The sequence below is a fragment of the Macrobrachium rosenbergii genome, chromosome 13 (assembly GCF_040412425.1).
Source record: "Macrobrachium rosenbergii isolate ZJJX-2024 chromosome 13, ASM4041242v1, whole genome shotgun sequence".
Classification (NCBI taxonomy): Eukaryota; Metazoa; Arthropoda; class Malacostraca; order Decapoda; family Palaemonidae; genus Macrobrachium; species Macrobrachium rosenbergii.
In genome coordinates, this window is record NC_089753.1 from 40,876,413 (window position 1) to 40,898,711 (window position 22,299).

Genomic DNA, 22,299 nt, shown 5'->3' on the forward strand with positions numbered 1-22,299 from the left:
ACTTAATATAAACTGCTGAGATGATTCCTAATTCACTGCTTGTCATTTGTATATGTTTGTTAATAAATGCTAACTGAAATGTGTGAACGCTAGGACTGCAGTTCTTTTGACATATTTAGGGCAGTTAGCATCTGAAAGCTTGGCAATTTGCAGCTGCATGACGCCTTTATTAACTGCACTATTAATGATCCCAGAGAAATTCTTCCAGTTAATATTTTGGGTGTTAGTTCACGGTGACATTCCAAATCTAAATTCATAAAAATGATTCATTTCCCCCACAAGCTTCAACCAGTACTGAGTTGGCCACGCTAAAATCGGGAGGAACGCATAAAAAAAGGGATTTTTTTTCTCCTACCGCTAAAGAAAAGTGTAAAAATGTCTCTTAAACATTTCGGTATAAAGGTTGACGTTGCCACGCTTATATTGATGGGAACCGATATCGCGCAAAGCAGTGCAAGTATAGGTCGGGGGAAAGAAAGATAGAGAGATAGAACAAATCACAAATCATTCTAACTGTGTCACTAAAACGTTAGCTATAGTCGTCTCAGTACTCTGCCCGCTTGAAGTGTGACCAATCAATACCTTCTTTTGCTGCAACGCGATAAGTAGTATTGGTTTTAAATCCATCTAAAAAAAAAAAAACTTTAATCCTAAATGTACCGTGCCAGTAGGTTTTATTTCCAAACAACTAGGACCCGGCTTCATCTTAAAACAGAAGCTATCAAGTAAATGAAGATGATTATATTCTCAATTTTTTTCCAAAGCATTTGTAGGAACAATGTGTATATTCTGACTTATTCTCACTTAGCTCAAAAAGTGTTTTTCATTATGCCTTTTTTTATCATTCGTGTGAGCAGTCTTGGTGGGAGTCTAGTGCAAGCGGCATTAAGTCTCATTGTGACCCTAGACCCATTACACTAAGAAAAATGTAAGTTGTTTGTCTGTTTTCCCTAATCGAACTAACTTTAAATGGGGGTCTGATGCAAGCGGCAGTGGGCCTCAGTGTGATTCCAGAGCTACTGAAATTGAAATTTTTTTTTTTTTTTTCTTTCTTTTATCAAATTGGGTCTCATTAGGTCAGAGTGGTTTCTCTCATTTCGAAATGTCTTACTCGGGCAGGCAGTTATGTTCCAGTCATTGCAGGGTTCACTTTGTTTGTTGGCCATACTTCCGGTGCAGACCTCAGTGCCACACATGGACAACCTGGTGCGGACGCCCTTTCCGCAGGGAGCGGAACAGTTGCTCCAGTTCCCCCACACCAGCCCTGAAATGAATAGGTGTATAACCACATTAAAAACACAGTAGTGTTTTTTATTGTATTTAACATCAGTAGCTGCAGAAAACCATTCTATAAAAAACAATAACTACAGCCCACAGCTTTAAATTACCGAACTTAAACCAGTGTAAAAGAACTGGCCCAGACACCCGTAAATGGTGCGACCCAAACCCCAACAGCTGTAAAGGGAAAAGACATGACTGTAACTGAAAAAAAAATCTAACCTCAACCTGTAAATTCATGGTCCACTCTGCTCTGAGCGATGATCACTTGGTGGCTGCAAAAGAACTGAAACATCCGTAGCATAACAAAGTGCTGTGACATAGATCATCTTCAAAATTTGTACTTTTACTGTTGTCAACAGCTGAAGTGTAAAGCACTGCAGCACCTGTAGTTCAAAAAAGTGCTGTAACATAGCCAACCAATGTAACAACTAGGTCCAACAGCTTAGTAAATACCTACTGCAACTGAAACAGCTGTAATATAGCTAATTCCAACATTTTCTGCATGATAGATTTGTACACCTTTTGTAAAAAGCTGTAACATTAATAACCCAGAGAAATGAAACATAACATTTAGAAATACTGAAATATATCGAACCCAACACCTGCAACATAATTAACCCTGACAGCTGGAATATAATTAGTCGTAACAATCATAACACAACTAATTCCAACGACATAACATAACCAACTCCGACATTTGTATTATAATCAGGTCCATCATCTGTAATGTAAGCATCTTCAACTGCTGTAACGTAACTAAACCCAGCTAAGTTGCTTAGTAGAATCTAACAGCCTAACGATAACCTGGAGATCTAACATAGCGAACCACAAAACAGAGTCTAACATTTTAAGGTAACTACAGATCCAACATAGCGAACCACAAAGCAGAGTCTAACATTTTAAAGTAACTTACTGATCTAACATAGCAAACCACAAAGCAGTCTTAACATTTTTAAAGTAACTTACTGATCTAACATAGCAAACCACAAAGCAGTCTTAACATTTTTAAAGTAACTTAAAGATTTAACATATAGAACCACAAAGCGAAGTCTAACATTTTAAAGTAACTTACTGATTTAACATAGCGGACCACAAAGCGGAGTCTAACATTATAAAGTAACTTACAGATCTAACATAGGCAACCATAGACAACAGTGACATGAACTGCAACAGCTGAAACAAGACTAACCCCAACAGCTCTGAGTGTTGCAGTCGAAGGATCTCCATTCCTTATCAGCCCGGTTGATGAGGTCCATCTTCAGACAAAGCTTTCCGCTTCCTTGGGGGGAGGGGTTTGTGCAGGATCGAACTTTCAGGTTGACGCCCCCTCCGCAGGACTTGGAGCAAGGCGTCGACATGCTTGACCAAGGGCTCCATGCTCCGTCGATGTCTGCAAAAAATAAATATTTTTTGTTCTTATGGATATCCATTAAGTCATTTCCAGCATCCTGAAGTGACTACAGAGTAGAACAAGTCAGCTGTCACTGACACATTCATAGTTTAGCAGCTAAAAGTATCGTCACTGGCAGAGACTGTGGGTAAACAAGTAAATTAATTAAAGGGAAGAAAGAATGAAGGTAGGACACGACAGAAACAATTTTTATAGAACTGTAGAAGGTAGAAGAAAAGAACAACAGCAGAAGTTGAACGAAAAGGGGTTTACTAGGTGTCATCACAGAGGAGAGGCTGAAGTCCGCGAATCTTTCTTTTTTGTGTAAGAGTAAACAAAGATTTTGGAAGGGTCAGAAAAGCATCATTTTGCCTGCTAAATACAGCATTGACATTGGTTGTAATAAAAATGATTTTTTAATATATACAAGCTTTCAGATTGGCAGTGATTATAAGAACAGCAGATACGATAAACAGAAACATTACTGTAATATCAATAATAATAATCTGGAAAAAATGTAACTATAAGCAATAATGAAATACGAAATTGTCATGACATTGGTTAAAATTTAAGTAATTCCAATTGTCACCAACGTCGTTGGTATTGATAAGAGTAGTAGAAAACGCAATAAACAGCAACATTACTAAAACACTACTACTACTACTACTACTACTACTACTACTACTACTACTACTACTGATAATAATAATAATAATAATAATAATAATAATAATAATAATGAAAGAACTGCAAAATCATATCCAATTGGTAACTTACTGTCAACAGTGGTCGCTACAGCAAATAGGGTCAATAAGAGGGCAAGACCTAAGGGCCCACCCACTGGCAGTGACGTCATCACCTAGAGACTGGGAAAGGAAAAAACAATCAGTCCGGAACTTCAAGTTCTTATTGTAGATTAAAATGAAAAGAAACCTTGATGAATCAAAAAGACTGTATATTAACTCATACAGACTCCAGAAAGTGCTGATGGATATTCTTATTATATAAGGAATGCAAAGAAGCACGGTATGATAGTAGTAATTGACATAGGTCTAAAAATGTCATAATATAGTACCGAATCTACTTGAACACTGTGTTGTGTTTTATGTATGTATGTGTGTATTATATTTATGTATTTATATATATATATGTATATATATATATATATGCGTGTGTGTGTGTATATGTATACACTACAACAGTGATTTTACTTCATGTTCAACGCCTTGACTTGTTTCGTTGGTATGATAAACAGAAAAATACATACACTGTAAAGGCCAGGAGTGATTTACGCTCTCTCTCTCTCTCTCTCTCTCTCTCTCTCTCTCTCTCTCTCTCTCTCTCTCTCTCTCTCTCTCTCTCTCTCTCTCCTGATAAGAGAAAGTTCAGAAGCAACAAATAAGCGCAGAAAGAAAGGAGACAGACAAACAGAATTCAGCAATGAAAGCCAAAGGCAAGGAAAAACGAGAGAGAGAGAGAGAGAGAGAGAGAGAGAGAGAGAGAGAGAGAGAGAGAGAGAGAGAGAGAGAGAAATCAGCCATGAAAACCAAAGTTAAGAAAAAACGAGACAGAGAGAGAGAGAGGACAATTATGTAAGACCAAGAACGCAGAAAAACGAGAGAAAAAGGCCATACAATCAGAAAGAGAGAAACAAAAATTGAAAGACGACGGCAAAGAAAATTAAAGAGAGAGAGAGAGAGGGAAGGAGTATGAAGGTATTAGAAGGTGGAAGGAAGGAAGGCCCCGTGTATAGACACACACACACACACACCAACGACCCTGGCTACCGAGCAACGGGTCAAAACAACAGCGGGAGAAAGATTTCGCCTCTCCACACCTTCAGCGGACGTATCTTCCATTGGCGTGCTGTCGTCATTAGAGGTTAATTTTAATTTATTGACCTCTGTCTCCAAGGAGACCGTTCCCTTATAAAAGAGGTAATCTTTCTCAGAATTTTCAATATGCTTTGTGTGTGTGTGTGTGTTTTGTTTTGGAGGACGGAAGGACGGGAGTTTGATGGATTCCAAGTTTGTTGAGGGGCGGGCTAACTTTTGTGGTTTCAGTACGCAGTTTTAGTTGTTTATATCTTGTTTTGGGGTGGAGGAAGGGGGTTTGGTGGTGTCCATGTTTGTTTTGGGGACAGGTTTACCTTTTGTGGTTACAATTCACAATTTAGTTGTTTATATCTTGTTTTGGGGCGGGGGGGGGGGAAGGAAGGGGTTTGGTGGTGTCCTGGTTTGTTTAAGGGGCGGGGGTTACCTTTTGTGGTTTCAATTCACAATATAATTTCTTACATCTTGTTCGTTTTTTCCCGTTCTCTTATATTTTCGTCCTGGACTGCTTAAATTCCCTTATACGAGTCTGTGGGCTTATAGCATCCTGGATAATAATAATAGTTTAAATGTATCTAAGTAGTAAGAGTTGCGATATGTTTCTGTTTTTTATGGTATTTGTTGCATATAGAAAATGTTTGCTTTGTATTTAATGATTAAAATTTGTAATAGGGATTTTTGGTTTGTGACGTATGGTCTAACAGATCGACAATTTGTACATTGACAATTTAGCACATTATTTAACCAATGCGTTTTTCAGTAGTATAGTTTTATTATAAATTGTAATTGATAACTATTTTATCATCACCGTTAAATCCAAACTTACGGTAGAACTCATCATTTAGCAAACGTTAGAATTTGCAGGTTATGTTGAGTTAAACAGTAAAATTTTCAAAAAAATATTTAATCAGAATCCCCAAATTTATTTATAACCGAATTTAAGAAATTCAAGAAAGGTTATTATTACATGTAATAAACTCATAATTCTGTTCATAGCGTTTCGGCATTTAAGTGCTGTAGTCCCATTTCAGTTCTCACTCAGTTAAAGAATTTGGCTCAATATACGCAAAAAAATATACGTGCCATCGTTGTATATACAACATCAATATCCTAGCTCAATCAGTAACTCTAAATTTGTCTTAAACGTCCCCTCCAGTACAGAATTTATGGGTGTCATGTTAACAAGCATTTTACCAGTTAAAAGTTTTTCAAACCCAAAATATCACGGCCCAGTCGTCCAAGTTATTGATTTGATAATGAAATCCTTGGCAACTTTGGCATGTTCTGCTGTTCGTATGTTCCTCTGTTCTAGTTTGTTCCGCCGGAGACGGAATAAAAAAAATAAAAAAGTCTTCACGCAAGGTCCAAATTGCGCAGGTTGCGAGATAGGGATGAATATCACAGTGTGTGATAGGAGAGTTAGAACTGGAACCATTCTACAATTCAGCAATTGAAACATGAGTGTGGCAGTAGCCATCGTTTTTGTCTTTTCTTTGGAGCCCCGTCCCCCATTTGGGGGAGGGGGGTTATAAAAAAAAGATTATTCTGCTAGATGGCGCATGTCAGAATATGTATGAGCGCTAAAGCAGAATGCTGCATTTCTTAAAAGCGTTTGGAAATTGTCCGTCTCAACATTCACCTGATGATAAGTAAGAGTGCCTGTCAGAAACACCAACCACATGAATGGATGTCATTCCTGGCGTTACGGATATAATCTGCCCCTCTTCCACTCCCACCCCCGACCCCACCCCACCCCAGAGAGAAAAGATAGAGATGACCAGCGTCATACATAAGTAATTTGCAGTTGGTACGAATTTTAAATCACCCAACCAAATTTCGTTAGCCACTCTGTCCCCAGCTCGCAAAATGAGTTTGTAACACCAAAGATATTGAAACTCTTCTTCCAGCACCTTACAGACGAAGGTGAAGACCTCAAGTGGAACAGTATTTATGAAGGACCGAAGTCATTTACATTGCGCATTGGCTTGACATTCACTTGCCATGTATTAGTGAAGGTTGTCTCCCAGTTTCCTCACAAAGAGCAAACATCTAGTAGATTGCAGACGTCCTCTGGCGTGAACTGGCAAATGGTCGAAAGATAACAAAGGCAGGAGGATTATTATGATAATATTCTTCCAGATAACAGCATATATATATATATATATATATATATATATATATATATATATATATATATATATATATATATATATATCAAGATTAGGCCTTTATGATTAAGAGAGAGCAGATCTTAAGAGAAAATAAAACAGTGGCCACTACGACTCTGCTAGTCTTAACTGCTGAATCATGGAGTAACGCCTATGCAGGAAACTTGAGATATACAGTATATATATACATATATATATATATATATATATATATATATATATATATATAAATTATATATGTATATATATATTATATCAGTATATTTTAAGTCTTCTGCATAGGCTTTCAGCAGATAAGACTAGGAGAGTGGTAATGGGCACTGTTTTGTATTTTCTCAAGAACTACTCTATTCATAAAGGCTAATTTTGATATATATATATATATATATATATATATATATATATATATATATATATATATATATATATATATATATATATATATATATACATACATACATATACATACATTCTGTTATCTGGAAGAATCTTATCATAATCCTCTGTCTTTGCTGACTCCAACCATCTGGCATTTCACGCCCAACTCCCAAAGGAAATACGTGATCAGAGGACGTCCGCAAAGTACGCAGACGAGTGCCCTTTGTGAGGGAACTGAGAGACAACCTTCACTATTCCACGACAAGTGAATGTCAGTTCCATGCAAATGATTTCGGTCCTTCACAAATACTGTGCCACTTCAGGCGTCCCCCCCTTGGTCTGTGTCCTGCTAGAAGAGCGTTTCTCTATCTCTGGTACTACAGTACAAACTCACTTTACGAGGTGGGGATAGAGTGGCTGATAAATATATATATATATATATATATATATATATATATATATATATATATATATATATATATATATATATATATATATATACATATATATATATATATGTGTGTGTGTGTGTACATATATATACATATATAAATATATATATACATATGTACATATACAGTATGTATATATATATATATATATATATATATATATATATATATATATATATATATATATATATATAGTATGCGTGTGTGTGTGATCGTTTCTGTGTATATACTATTCACCTATAGCGTTTCAAAAGGTATTCACTAAGATGCTCATAAACTTCTGGATAATAATTCCCTGTCACCGAATGCAACCAAATTTCCAATTTCTCTCGATTAGTTTTGATTCAGAGCTCCTCGGCGAGAACAGTGAGTGAGTTTGATAAAAGTGATATGCAAACGAGAGACGGAATTATGGAGGGAACAAGTAAAAAATGCGCCGAAGTGTTTTCGGCGTAATCGACTTTTCTGTACAGCTTATAATCCTGTATGAAACTTTCAGCCACGTCCCACGAAACTCAGCCACAGTCCGGTGGTGGCCTCAGTCACGGCCCATGAAACTCAGCCACGGTCCTGTGGTGGCCTGTGTTTTGGTACCCATAGCGGTGCCAGAAGTACGGTTAAGGCTAACCTTAACCTTAAATAAGATAAAAACTACTGAGGCTAGAGGGCGGCAATTTGGTATGTTTGATGATTGGAGGGTGGATGATCAACGTACCAATTTTGCAGCCCTCTAGCCCCAGTAGTTTTTAAGATCTGAGGGCGGACAGAAAAAGTGCGGACGGACAGACAAAGCCGTTACAATTATAGTTTCCCTTTACAGAAAACTAAAAACAGATAAAAGCGACCTCCGAACCAAAAATGTTAATTAGGAGTTTGATATAACCAGTGAAAAATATTGCTTTTACCGTCAGCCATCGAGGCCTTGAATAATTGTCTGACTATGTTACCATTATTAATATTTTCTCAATATTTCCTGCAAGGAAGTTGCGAGATAGTAATAATTTCATCTACCTGTCAATGTCTGTGTGTCTGCAAGACAATGATTGTGTCGGTGTCTGTTTTAATAAAATGTCTCGACAACTGAAGACTATATAAATATACTTAAATGAAGGTTCCTATAAAAATTCTTTTCGAGAACCCCCAGAAGTTGAATTTATTTTGATATATATCGATAACTGTAGACCTGACATCGTGGAAACGACCGCGTATTAGTCGTCATTGAAATCATCTCGACCAATATTATATCACTTGGTAGTGTTGTGGCTCTCAACACCACCTCCTTCGTTCCATTCACTTCCAGGCTGTGGCGTTTTCTGTCTTACGTTTACGCTTCTCGTGACTGATTATATGAGCAGCCAAGCTTTATGCCACTTGAGAGAAGGCATGTCGTATTAGGGAGTGACTAAGTATCACAGTATTGTTTTCCCTGAATGAAAGGATATGAAAAGAAGTAGTATTTAGTTATATTATAATAGTGAACTGGATATTCAGGTGTTCATTTTTATTGAATTGAAGAGAAAAATTTATTTTACTTTATGTTTCGTAAATTGAGCTTTAGTTATCATAAGGGAGAGACTTTCACAGTAGCACAAACTTTGACATTTTATAGTAGCTTCTTCGGTATTCCCCCCGCCCACCCTTCCCCAACTTTCGATACCCAAATTCTAATGATAAAGTCATTTTCCGTTTTCAAACGTAGCCATTGGCAACAAAAAAAAAAAAACTTAGTACAAATTCATTGACTAGTAAATGTTCCTTAGACGTCTGTGACCTAACCAGTTGAGACATGAACACATACTAGTCATCTTCAGTCTTCTTGAAGGCAGCTGCCCTTTTTTTAAGTCAGGTTAGCGAGCAGTTTACTCTTAGTTGGGTTTTGCTGTTGTAGCCACCACAAATAAGTTATTTTGAAAAAAAATCACGTAAAGTTGATATTCAGTTCGTTTAAAACATTTTTAGTTGAGTTAGTTTAATTCGCTCCTCCATTTCAAACGCAGTTATTGTTATCGTAAACCCAAGATAATTGTTGAATGGCACATTGAGTTATTTTTTATTTTTCATTTCTCTTTCTGAACGCTGCTACCCTCAGCCAAGCGGGCAGCGATGTTTTAAATCAGTTTCAGATGCTCCCATCATGAAAATATGACAAGCAGAAGGCACACCGTGTTCGCGTTCATTAGACTTTTTGAACGCAGTGTTCGCGTTCGTTAGGCTTTTTGAACAGTGTTCGCGTTCATTAGACTTTTTTGAACGTAGTGCTCGCGTTCATTAGACTTTTTTTAATGCAGTTTTCGCGTTCATTAGACCCTTTTTTTTTTTTACGCAGCATCCGCGTTCGTTAGACTTTTTGAACGCAGTGTTCGCGTTTATTAGACTTTTTGAACTCAGTGTTTGCATTCATTAGACTTTTTGAACGCAGTGTTTGCGTTCATTAGACTTTTTGAACATAGTGTTCGCGTTCATTAGACTTTCTGAACGCAGCTCCACCTTCAAAACCAGACTTTCAGATTGAAATAAGATTAATAAAAGACGTATAATGATAGTTTTCAGCGGACACATTGAACGCACTTTTCATTAGCCACTGAGAACGCAGATACTTTCACCCTGAAACTGAAAGCCAGAACAAGTCGACTTCTGAACGCGGCCACCTCGTCCGCTGATTTCCTCGCCGGACAATCGATGTAATTCCGGAGTTTCGGGAACGCAATCCCATCCGATGAAGATTAATGTCATTTAGGAATATCCCATTCCAAGGGGGGTGAAACGGACTCCACTGAATGACGAGGCCGGCCTTTGATGCGATCAGTCAGTGATGATGTATAATTGCTGTTTACTCTAGCTGTGCATAATCGAGGTCTGCCTTGAATAGAGTCAGGATAGAGGATGAGGACTGATTTGATTTGACCTGTTTGAGGAGAAAAGCCATCGCGACATCAACGGCCTAAGACTGAGCCTAAGTGATGGTGGTATGCCAGTGAGCGCCACAGTTATCACCCTAACTTGGCGTGCCTCCTGGCATTGCCGGGGCTTCAACAAACTATAGCTTCTGGGGCATGCAGAAGTGAAGCTTAGTTAGATCATAAAACCGGTATGTAAATAGGATCTGATGAATTCAGCTCCCTTCTGCAGTTTGCCTTAAGTCTGTGATGTTCCTTTGACAGAGGCACAGTTTGGATTTTAATTTAAAATAACGTTTTATGATTTAGTTCTGTAATCATCAATGTGTGTCCATATGTTTGTGACTGAGCGCGTAAGTTTGCATACATGGATGTAGATAGTTTTTCAGCCTGTCTTGAAAAAACGTTCTAGACTCAAATTTTCAAATAGTTGGCAGTAGAAACATTTGTTCCGAAACAGTGACTTTGTTATAACGAACGTCTGCATCAAAGCTTATAAACGTTGTGCACACTAAGAAAAAGACCACAAGGCCCTCCCTCCCTCCCTGGGCAAAGCTTTAAGTCTTTGTAGAATAGACTTTAAAGACTTTAGGTCTCTCACATTCCCAAGTATTGTTGACAGTGGAAATTTTTGGAGAGAAAGCGTTCACTGAAGAACTCATTTGATGCGACCGTCATAAAATAACAAGAAAAAATGGAATATTTTTCGGTCGCGCTGATAGAAATTCCCGTTCTCTATGAATGTTAATTTCCCTGTTGCTTCTCTGGTATGATAATGCTAATTTCAACTTTACCTCTCTCACTCTACATGACTTTGGTAATATCAAAGCTTTGTGTTAATTTGGATACTCTTTCTCTCTCTCACCCAACATTGTACAAGCATTTACCATTATTAACTATGAAGCAGCCAGCCCCGTGCCCCTCTCTGTCCTTATTTCAACCACCACATCCATCTAACTACCATGTTCAGTATTCATTGCATAGGTTAACAGATGCACAGGTGGGTTTAGGGAATGTGAATAAAGCAATGTATATATATATATATATATATATATATATATATATATATATATATATATATATGTGTGTGTGTGTGTGTGTGTGTGTGTGTAGAATCTACTGGTCGCTTTTTACCAGATACAAATGTAATTGTAGTAGCCACAATGCCCTCTTAACTTCTCGAATTCTTCGCGCTTTTTTGGATACGCTTGTCACTACAAAGCTTTAAGATCCAAGTGCAAGAAATTGAAGTGGTTGTGATGTCCGGTAGCGGAAAACGAACTCTTGTCACCATGATCACAAGGAGGCGTGTATGTGTATATATATATATATATATATATATATATATATATATATATATATATATATATATATATATATATATATATATATGTATATGTGTGTGTGTGTGTTTGTGTGCATATATATATAATATATATGCTTATGTGCCATGTATGTGTTGTTAAAATGCTATGATCATTAGACAAGATTATAATCTCAACATGCCCACAAATGCTTATCATAATTATTCAGAGGAACACAAATACTTATTCATGATTAGTGCAAAAGGATCCGCATGAAATGAACAACTAGCAACTGAAAAATTCGTTTCTAAACAGCCAAGATGAAAACAGCTGACGACATCACTCTCTCAAAACCCACTCAGACATGCGCACACGCTTTCCCGTAGCCTTTATAAGCAGCATAATAACACACCACAGCCGGAGGATCTTTAGAAAAGTGAAGGAGTCCACAAAGGCTGAAAGAAAAAGTCCCGGGAAGGACCATGTCTCTGGTTTGTGACAGGACTTTGTGGGGTGCGATTGTCTCATTGTATCATCCGGCGAGGAAAGATTATTGTACGTAATATTTCATTGTGATCGTAATGAAACGAAGAAAAGGAAGCTGTGTATTGTATATGGTTGTATAATGTTGTTGTTGTACCAGAACAGGATCTTGCTCATTCAGGCAGTCAGTCAATAATGGAGGTGGATATAAGGAGCTTGAAAGTAATTGAAATTGTGATACAGCTTTATCATATAAATCTCCCTTTTCTTTTTCTATTCAAAGTTGGTGTCATGTGATTTGTATCAATTAATTTTCCTCAGCAATTCACTTCGGGGGGTGGGGGATGATGTTAAGGAACAGGGAAATTTATAAACTTACTTGATAAAAATTTTGTTTTGTTAAAATTTAAAAAATGGTTTGGTGAAGCGTGTAAAGAATCTGATAAATTAGGGAATAGAAGAAAATAGAAGGAAAATATGAAAAAAATAGTAAAAGAGTTGTACAGAAGATACAGGGGAAAAAAGTGATCGGATAACAATTGACTGGCGATACAGAATGTTTCTCAATAGGAAATAATTAGAAAGACATTTTTAATGATACTCGATAGTCAACGGAAATAGACCGACGGCGGGAGGAATAGTATTGAGAAAGCTGTAAGAACTGTATAGATTATTTTATCTTTTTCCCCGTAAAAAAAAAAAAAATATTTTATTTCGCTTCAGCAGCCACAAAATACGCGTCAAAAAAACCGAGAAACGATCGCGAAGATTAATGTGAGCTTATGTTTACAAAGGATCCCATCAACATTACTCAGCCATCGTTAAAAATGTTCGCCCACTGATTTGCATATATGATTACGGGGCACAGCTGGAAATATTGAGGTGTGGCGAGGGTTTGAAGATATATCAAGTTTCGACAAAAAAAAAAAAAAAATGCGATTTTCTCAGCTGGAATCCTAAGTCGGTGTCACAGAGAACGCTCTTTCATGTGTCACAAATAATTGAGGTCTTATACGGGTGTCAAATAGCTGCGTGTTTTGAAGTTTTATCGTAAGAGGCTGAGGATCTATTGTTTTTCTGTCTTCTGTCAACAAATAGCAGAGGTGTTTAGGTCACACATCCACACTTTTGGTCACGTTTTAACAGCCATCTGCGATCCTAAGGCGGTGTCACACAAACGCACTTTCCAGCGTGATTTTACGAATGGCTGTAACACGAGCAGGTTCCCGAAGGGGAGTAGTGCCGTCAGTGCACCTCATGCGATGTACTGTAGACATTACTTGAGATTCTTTGCAGCGTGCCTTCGACCCCTAGCTCCAACTCTTTCGTTCCTTTTACTGTACCTACTTTCATATTCTCTTTAGGTTCTTTGCAGCGTGCCTTCGGCCCCTAGCTCCATCCCCTTTCGTTCCTTTTACTGTACCTCCTCTCATATTCTCTTTCTTCCATCTTACTTTCCTCCCTCTCCTAACAGTTGATTCATAGTGCAACTGCGAAGTTTTCCTCCTGTTACGCCTTTCAAACCTTTTGCTGGCAATTTCCGTTTCAGCGCTGAATGACCTCATAGGTCCCAGTGCTTGGCCTTTGGCCTAAATTCTATATTCAGTAAACACGAGTAGGCTTTCGTGAATTTCTCAACAAACAGCCAAAGCCCAAGTCCTGACTTTCTGGCATTTTCTCACAGATCGTAAATGTCTTAAGATTGTGAGACAAAAGCAAACATTTACGAATCTTTTAACAAATAGTCAGATGAAGTCTTAGGGCCGTGTCAGATGACCATCCTCTCAGCCATTTTCTCACAAGCAGATGAGATCCTAAGATGTCACATGAACCAGCTTTCTGCCATCTGTTAACAAACACCAAAGGTCACAAGTCTGTGACACATGAACATGCGTTCTGTCGTTTTTCACAAATCACTAAGGTTGTAACTAGACGTCTCGCCAAAGCACTTTCTTTTGTAGACAAGCACCCTGCCACCGAAACTATAGTATGGTGTCTTCATTTCGTTTGTATAAGTATAAAATTGTAGTCACGCATGATTTTTTTTTCAAGGGGGTGTCACACAAGCACCAAGTTGCTAAAAAACGTCCGTTTCTCCTTCAATACTGGCTACTTGCTGCCAAAGGTAGCAACGAGTCACTGAACAGGCCAGAGAACGGTCTGGTTGTGTTACACCACTTTAGGCAACACGTCAGGAAACATTAAAAGGCTGAAAAAAAAGTATTGCTGTTTTCTGAAGAGTTTGTGTACAGTGTAAGCAAATGAACAGTAGGGAAGATTTCATGACCATGCATACAGCATGAAGATTAAAAAATATAGCTTGCATACCATTTTTCAAAAAGTTTTATACAGTATAGTATGCAATATTAAAAATATTTTAAGTTCCTGAGAACAGTAGCGGAATTTCGAAATGCAAAAATATCAAAATTTTTGGGCCATTTAATCATTAATAGCGGTTCGCTGGAGATTAATTACAAAATTTCTTGTGATTTTTTTGAAATATGGAACGAGCACACAATGTCCTAATCTAGCCCTAGGCCGGAGAAAAAACACACAAAGGGAAAAAACTCAAGAAGGGTTAAAACGGTGAACATTGTAAAAGAAAAAATAAGAATAGATTATCATAATGGAAAACACGTACGGGAACGCAACAAAGAGGCATATATGACAAGGATAACACAGTTAAAAGGATGGATCATAGCACTTTTGAGGTGGTTCGTTCATGTGGAGAGAATAAGGAATGGTAGGCTGAAAAAAATCTGAATGGGCGGAAGGTGCTAAGAAGAAAGGAGGATCGAGAAAGTGTTGGCTGGCTTGAGTGAAAGAGTTTCTAGAACAAAAGAAAACCGACGAGGTGATGAGGGGTAGACGAGCTGCTGATGAACTTTTCATATAAATGTAAGGAGTGGCTGTGGTTTCCTGATCGGGGGTTTCATCCTCATTTCAACTGTTCGAAGATGATCGAGTTAGTATCCACTGATTTGCTTGGGTTTGGAGCCAACGCTTATCAGGGGACTCAGTTTACTTGTGAGTATATATATATGTATATATATATATATATATATATATATATATATATATATATATATATATATATATATATATATATATATATATATATATATATAATCATGAAGCTACAAATGTCGCTTAATATCAAATTCACGCTACCTTCGGCGACAATTCTCCATCGGAGATATTCCCGAGGTAGCGTGAATTTGATATTAAGCGACATTTGTAGCTTCATGATTGTATATAAATCACGGTATGATAAAAAAAAAATTCATATATGATATATATATATATGTATATGTATATATATATATATATATATATATATATAATATGAAAGAATTAATCCTGCTTACTGTCTCTGATTTTCCATTTTTCTGATTTCGACATGACAACCACCGTACCAGCACGCTGCCCAAGGCAGCTACAGTATTGTAAAATCCCCTCGTGTGATCTCATCTGAGCGTCATAATGGTATACATGTGCCTCATTTGGGTGCAACCGTCAATTAGCCTAATTGCAATCCAGTATAGATATTAATTATCCTAATTTGAGTAACCACTCTTGAGAGACGTGAATGGTATAATTCGATAATGATAATCTCCCAGACGCAGCCTCCGGATGCCTGTGATGTTGAGAAATCATCTTATTTTTAGAATGAATTCCGTTCGTTAATAATATATATATATATATATATATATATATATATATATATATATATATATATATATATATATATATATATATATATATATATATATATATATATATATATACAGTATATATATGTATATATATATGTATTTATATATATATACATATATGTATATATACTGTATATATTGATATATATACTTATACATATATATTATATACATACATATATATATAACATAATTTTAATCATGCTTTCATTTCATGGAAGATTAGTTTGTCAGTTTGATCTTCATCTAAAATTATAATTTTTTTTGTAATATAATTACTTGAACTGTACGTTTTAAACTACATTCCGTGTGCATTCATCATAAAAATGATTATATTTTAATAGATATTGATAATTATTTTATAACAGCATAAAATGCATGGATTAATTCAGCCTTCGTAGACACATTTTATAGCCATTGGGCGTTATTATAAATTACGAACGATTTATATTAATTATTAATGGACAAATTATACGGCGTTTATCTACTCAATACACTACCCTTAATGCCTCTAATGTTTATTATATACAAGTTCGATGATGCGTGTGCCTGTATATTTTTGTTTTTACCCCTCCATCCTCAACAAAAAAACAAAGAGAGAGAGAGAGAGAGAGAGAGAGAGAGAGAGAGAGAGAGAGAGAGAGAGAGAGAGAGAGAGGTGGGGAGGGGAAGATACTACGCAACTGGAAAGCTAAAATACTATTTGAGATACAAATTGATTCCACGCATCTTTGTAATTGGAAATAAAAAAGAATAGGAACCAAATATTTTCTGGTATGAAAATAAAAGATCACCGCTTCATTTCATTCAGCGAGAGGTATTGAAACTAAAGCTAGATTAAACAAAATGATGAAAAAAAAAACATCCGCGCTTCTGGCAGCGAAAACGAAATTGAAACAAAATATAGAAAAAATTGGTTTATCCAAAAGCCTACTCGGGTTTCGGCATAATATTGAATCAGGGTAGAGAATGAACTTTTCAAATCTGCCTTTGAAAAAATAGGATTTCATACCACACACACACACACACACACACACACATATATATATATATATATATATATATATATATATATATATATATATATATATATATATATATATATATATATATATAAAACATACATGCGTGTATTTATATATATGATTATAATGGCATAAACACGTGATTTGTGTATACACTTCACCACAGTTTAAGAAATAAGAGACTAGGTCTAGGCCCTGACTAGATTCGACTTTACTTCCAAGCCATCGTCAGTAGTCTGGAAATAATTTCGCGAACCAGCCAGGACTCACACCCAGTCTTTTATTTTGTTCACCTGTGGTTATGTGATTGCATATATATATATATATATATATATATATATATATATATATATATATATATATATATATATACTGTATATATAAACTTTATCACATACACAATTGTTCTGTGCATTATGCATTAGTACTATTACTAACAGGACCTCATTCAAACTGGATGGTATCTACTGAAGATGTTTATTCAAAAAAGTTACAAGCTCTCTAGGACAAACAGTCTTCATTGTCAAGTATTTTACCGATACTTGACAATGAGTGCTGTTTATCCTAGAAAGCTTGTAACTTCTTTGAATAAATATCTCCACTAGATACCATCCAGTTTGAATGAGGTCCTGTTAGTAATATATATATATATATATATATATATATATATGTGTGTGTGTGTGTGTGTGTGTGTGTGTGCGCGCAAGCGTGTGTATAGAAAAGAAGAAGACCAAATGACGCAAAAGGATTAGAGTAAGTTTGGGAATGCTTTTGGAAGTGACTAATGACGACATAATGAGGGCAGTTAACAAGCTGACGTGTGGAATGACACCGGGAGTCAATGAGAATATAAGTGGGTTATCTTAATGAGGGAAAAGTTCCATAGGAATGGATGAGGGGAATAATACTCTAGTATTACTGTATAAAGGTAGCAGTAGGGAAGATCATATTTTTTAGGGTGTCAGAGTCACCTGGAGGGACATTTTACAGAGGGAACAACTGTCTCAGAGTGGGATTTTCTTACATTAACTCAGTAATTAAACTCAGGGTTTATGACGTTTAATGAATATTATAATATTGCTGCAAAGTAGCTGCGTTTTAATATAAAAAACTATCTTGCTATCCACCCCCTCATAACAATTATTTCCTGTTACACCTTTCAAACCTACCTACTCTCGATATCCTTTCCAGCGCTGAATGACCTCATAGGTCCCAGTGCTTGGCCTTTGGCCTAAACCTCTATATTCCATTCCGATACCATAAACATACAAAAATGCGAGATGTCAGAGAAAGGAAATTAGACATAGGTACATAGGTACTGATTTTATAATCGTTTGTGCAAAGCAGTACAACAAAAGTGGTTAATTCTTTTTGGTATCTTGGGGTAAACGTAACTGATCGTGGTTGGGTGAGAGAAAAGGTAACTCACAGAATACGTGAAACAAGAAAGGCAGCTGGTTGTATGCAGAAAATTAGGAAGACACTTGGAAAGTTAATAGAACCCAACTTGGAAGTGGTTGAAGGTATTGTCGAACCAACTCTCTTTTATGGAAGTCAAATGTGGATGATGAATGCAAATGAAATAAGACTTAAGATGAATTGAAAACTTGAGAAACGGATGCATAGAAGTAGAAAAGGACGACGTAGATTAAAGCGTGGTCTTAGTAGCAGAGGATAGTTTGGTCATGTGGAAAGAATGGGAGAAGGCAGATAGGTGAAAAGAGTGCGTAATTAGGAAGTGATATGAGGAAGAAGAAGAGATGTACTAGAAAATACTGGATGGTTGGGGTGGTAGAGGTATAGGAAAGGAAGCGTCATAATATCTAGTAGGTACAGGGATGCATACAAAATGAGGTGCAGAACAGTGTTTCTAGGGGCTCGATGTAGTGCTGATGAGCCTTCGGTGTAGTTTCAAAGTAGGAATGATCCGGTGGCTGGTGTGTTGTTTTCCTCTGGAGCCACCCTCTTTTGGAGTAAACGACTCTATATATATAGAAATTATAATATATATATATATATATAGATAGATAGATAGATAGATCTGTATGTATGTATGTATGTATGTATGTATGTATAGAGAGAGAGACTCATGATATACATAGTTATATATCCTGTCAATAGATGAACCTTTTTCCTTAAAGAGGGAAATGTTGATAAAAAGTAATACAGTAACTACCACATCGAACCTTTAATGGCTATATCAAGGAAGAACCTCCGGTATAAATAAAAAAAAAAAATACATTCGCAGTCCCCAGACCTATCTCGTACACCTGCACTTGATAATCTTCGTCGGGGGCGCGTTGAAAACCGTAAGTACTGCGCCATTTGTCTTGACCTTGGGTGCGCTTAGTTGGTCTCTTGAGTGTTGAGGGAGTTTCTCATAACTCCTTGGAAACCTCATCGCTTCAGCAAATTCTAGATGTCTTTTCCAAGACTTCGAAATCGTTCGTCTTTCGAGACATTTATTTATATCTTTCTTTCTTCCCTTCTTAAATTGGAAATCCTTACGGACAGAGTCAACAAACCACAGACCCAAAAGTCCTCCAAAGTGAAATCAGTCTGCAGAGAGAGACAAGTTCAAGGAAAAAGTGACCAATAAATAAAAACGATAGAATGGAAAATAAAACCGACACACCTGAAATTCACGAGACTCCAGCAGCGGCAGAGAGCAGGAATGAATTCGCTCCTCGCATGAATATTTGGAGACCAGAGGCTTCCACAATTGCAGTAGGCGATCTATTTCGCATTTTATCTTTCGGTTTTTCTGTCTCTGTGACCACACCACCTCTAAAAGACCTTATTTAAAGTTTCACTCCTGTTAACATTTTCACCACATTGGCCTGTGTCTGTATTTGCCACCTTTTAAACCATACACGACATTCACTAACAGATAACCGATCTCGGCAGTTTCCGCTTTTTTCCTTTCGTGCTTAATCAATAACCCTCTTGTCACTCCTGAGTTGGGTTACCAGTCTCCTCTGGCATTCCAGCTCTCTCTCTCTCTCTCTCTCTCTCTCTCTCTCTCTCTCTCTCTCTCTCTCTCTCTCTCATGCTAACTCTTTAATACTCGTATCAGCATTCCATATTGATATTTATCACTGTCTCCTTGGCTTGTATTTCTTCTTATGATCATACTCTTAACAAGTACGACTCATACTCATACGCATATACAAGTATACATACATACAAATGTACGCATATTGCTGTCATTTGTATTAGAAATACTCACACTTATGCCTCCACCCGCTCTTTTTCCCAAAAATTCGCTCTCCCAGTCATCCCAAAACTATTTAGGGTGCCCAAAGGTAAGGCATATTCAATTGATTGAGGGGAAGAACTCTGGCCCAGTTTCTGTTAGAATCTGTCTACACACACACACACACACACACACACACACACACACACACACACACACACACACATATATATATATATATATATATATATATATATATATATATATATATATATATATATATATATATACAGTATGTATGTATATATGTGTGTGTGTAGACAGACAGATAACATGATGGACAGACCGACAAGACGACCGTAAAGCAGTGAATTAGGAACCTGGTAGTTAGATGTCTATAGCAGCTACAAGCTGGCCTGAAAAGGACGTGGGGATAACAATATAATTTCAAGAGATTTGCTGAGAACCGGATTGATATCACTTTCTGCTTCTTTATATACATACATACACTATATATACACAAATATATACACATACAAACAACGTACCGACTTTTACATAAAAAGAGGCAAAAAGTAATATCAATCCGGTTCTCAGCAAACCCCTTGAAATTATATTATTATCCCCACGCCCTTTTCAGGCCAGCTTGTAGCCACTACAGTCACCTAAGTACCAGGTACCTAATTCACTACTTTGGGGTCTGAACAATGGTCACCCATGAGTCAAATCTAGGGCCTCCCTCTTGGTATTACCTCCAAATACCTTTTACCTCTTAACAAGTCTTTCTGGATGAGGGCACCAGTTCATGCCCTAAGTAACCCTGGTTACAACTACCACGTTCACCTAGCTACCTGGTTCCTAATACACAATTTAGATTGTTCAGGGAGCCCACCATCTGCCCCGTCCTCACCCAGGAAACGAACCTGGGGTTCCCTCTCTTGATAAGTGAGAATGCTGATAAACATACTGGGAGACTATATACATATATATATATATATATATATATATATATATATATATATATATATATATATATATATATATATATATATATATGTGTGTGTGTGTGTGTGTGTGTTTGTGTGTGTATATATATATATATATATATATATATATATATATATATATATATATATATATATATATATATATATATATATATATATATATATAATATATGTATATATATATATATATATATGTGTGTGTGTGTGTGTAATTTATACATACAACATTTAGAATCTCACTTACCCCTTTTGCGGTGGACGCCGAGAGCTACATATCTCCAAAGTTAACATTGGGTCACTGGTCACGATTTTGTCCCTCGAGATTGCCTTCAACATCTACATCCTCGGGATGCTGCCGGGAGATGGTAGGTGATGGGAAGAAGAGAGGGCAGCGGTCTGATGGAGAGGCCGACGGGACTTGTGTAGATCAACCCGCCATCAAACCACTCGTCACTCTAATATTTTACTTAACCTAACAACCCGTGCACAAGGGCCGTCTCGACCTGGGGGTTACCGGTTAGTGGATTTATGGAAGATTTTTTTCATTTTTGTTTTGTGCTTTTTCTCGTTTGCGTGATGATTTGTCCCTTAGATTTAATGATGGACGTTCAGTTATTAACAAAATAAACGAAGGACCATAGAAATTACTTGTAATTTACTAAGGGAATCCTCATAAAATTCGTTATTATTTCAGCGCTCGCCAACCCCTCATTGTTTAAGCAACGTGGACGAATTAGACCAATCGTTATTCTAGATTTGAAATCTCGTTTTCTTTTTGTTCGATCACCGAAATGTCCACTCTAGCCTTCGTGATCAGAACGAATCGCGAATTTAGAATTCAAAGGGACTCCGCTGGTCGTATTCAAGAATTCGATTCCATTAAAACAACAGATTTCATTTCGTCCCCGTCAAAGCCTTCAATTATTCTTATGGAGGAAAATTAAAACCAAAAAACGGAAATCGGATTATTGAAGTTACCCCCGGCCTGTGTGCCATTGAATGTCACCTATTCGAGTGCAAGCAATTCTCTTACTGACATGTCGTTGGGGGAGAGGTGGGGAAATTAAATTATTCTAGAGCCGTACAAAAGCCCTTTATTGCATTTTCCCCCGGGGGAGGGGGGGTGTCGTTGGGGGTGCAATACCTCGAAAATCCGATGGCGTCGATGGA

General features: G+C 36.9%; 1 protein-coding gene across 1 annotated transcript in view; it reads right to left on the reverse strand.

Moving 5' to 3' along the window:
- LOC136845225 (adhesion G-protein coupled receptor D1-like) overlaps positions 1-21,585 on the reverse strand; it is a 30,953-nt gene extending 9,368 nt beyond the window's left edge. The window contains exons 1-4 of the mRNA XM_067115299.1: positions 21,374-21,585; positions 3,449-3,537; positions 2,471-2,671; positions 1,112-1,264 (exon numbers count right to left, since the gene is read on the reverse strand). Of these exons, the coding sequence (XP_066971400.1) occupies positions 1,112-1,264; positions 2,471-2,671; positions 3,449-3,527 (433 nt within the window). The 5' untranslated portion in view covers positions 3,528-3,537; positions 21,374-21,585. The remainder of the gene's footprint in view (positions 1-1,111; positions 1,265-2,470; positions 2,672-3,448; positions 3,538-21,373) is intronic.
- Positions 21,586-22,299: the final 714 nt, after the last annotated feature.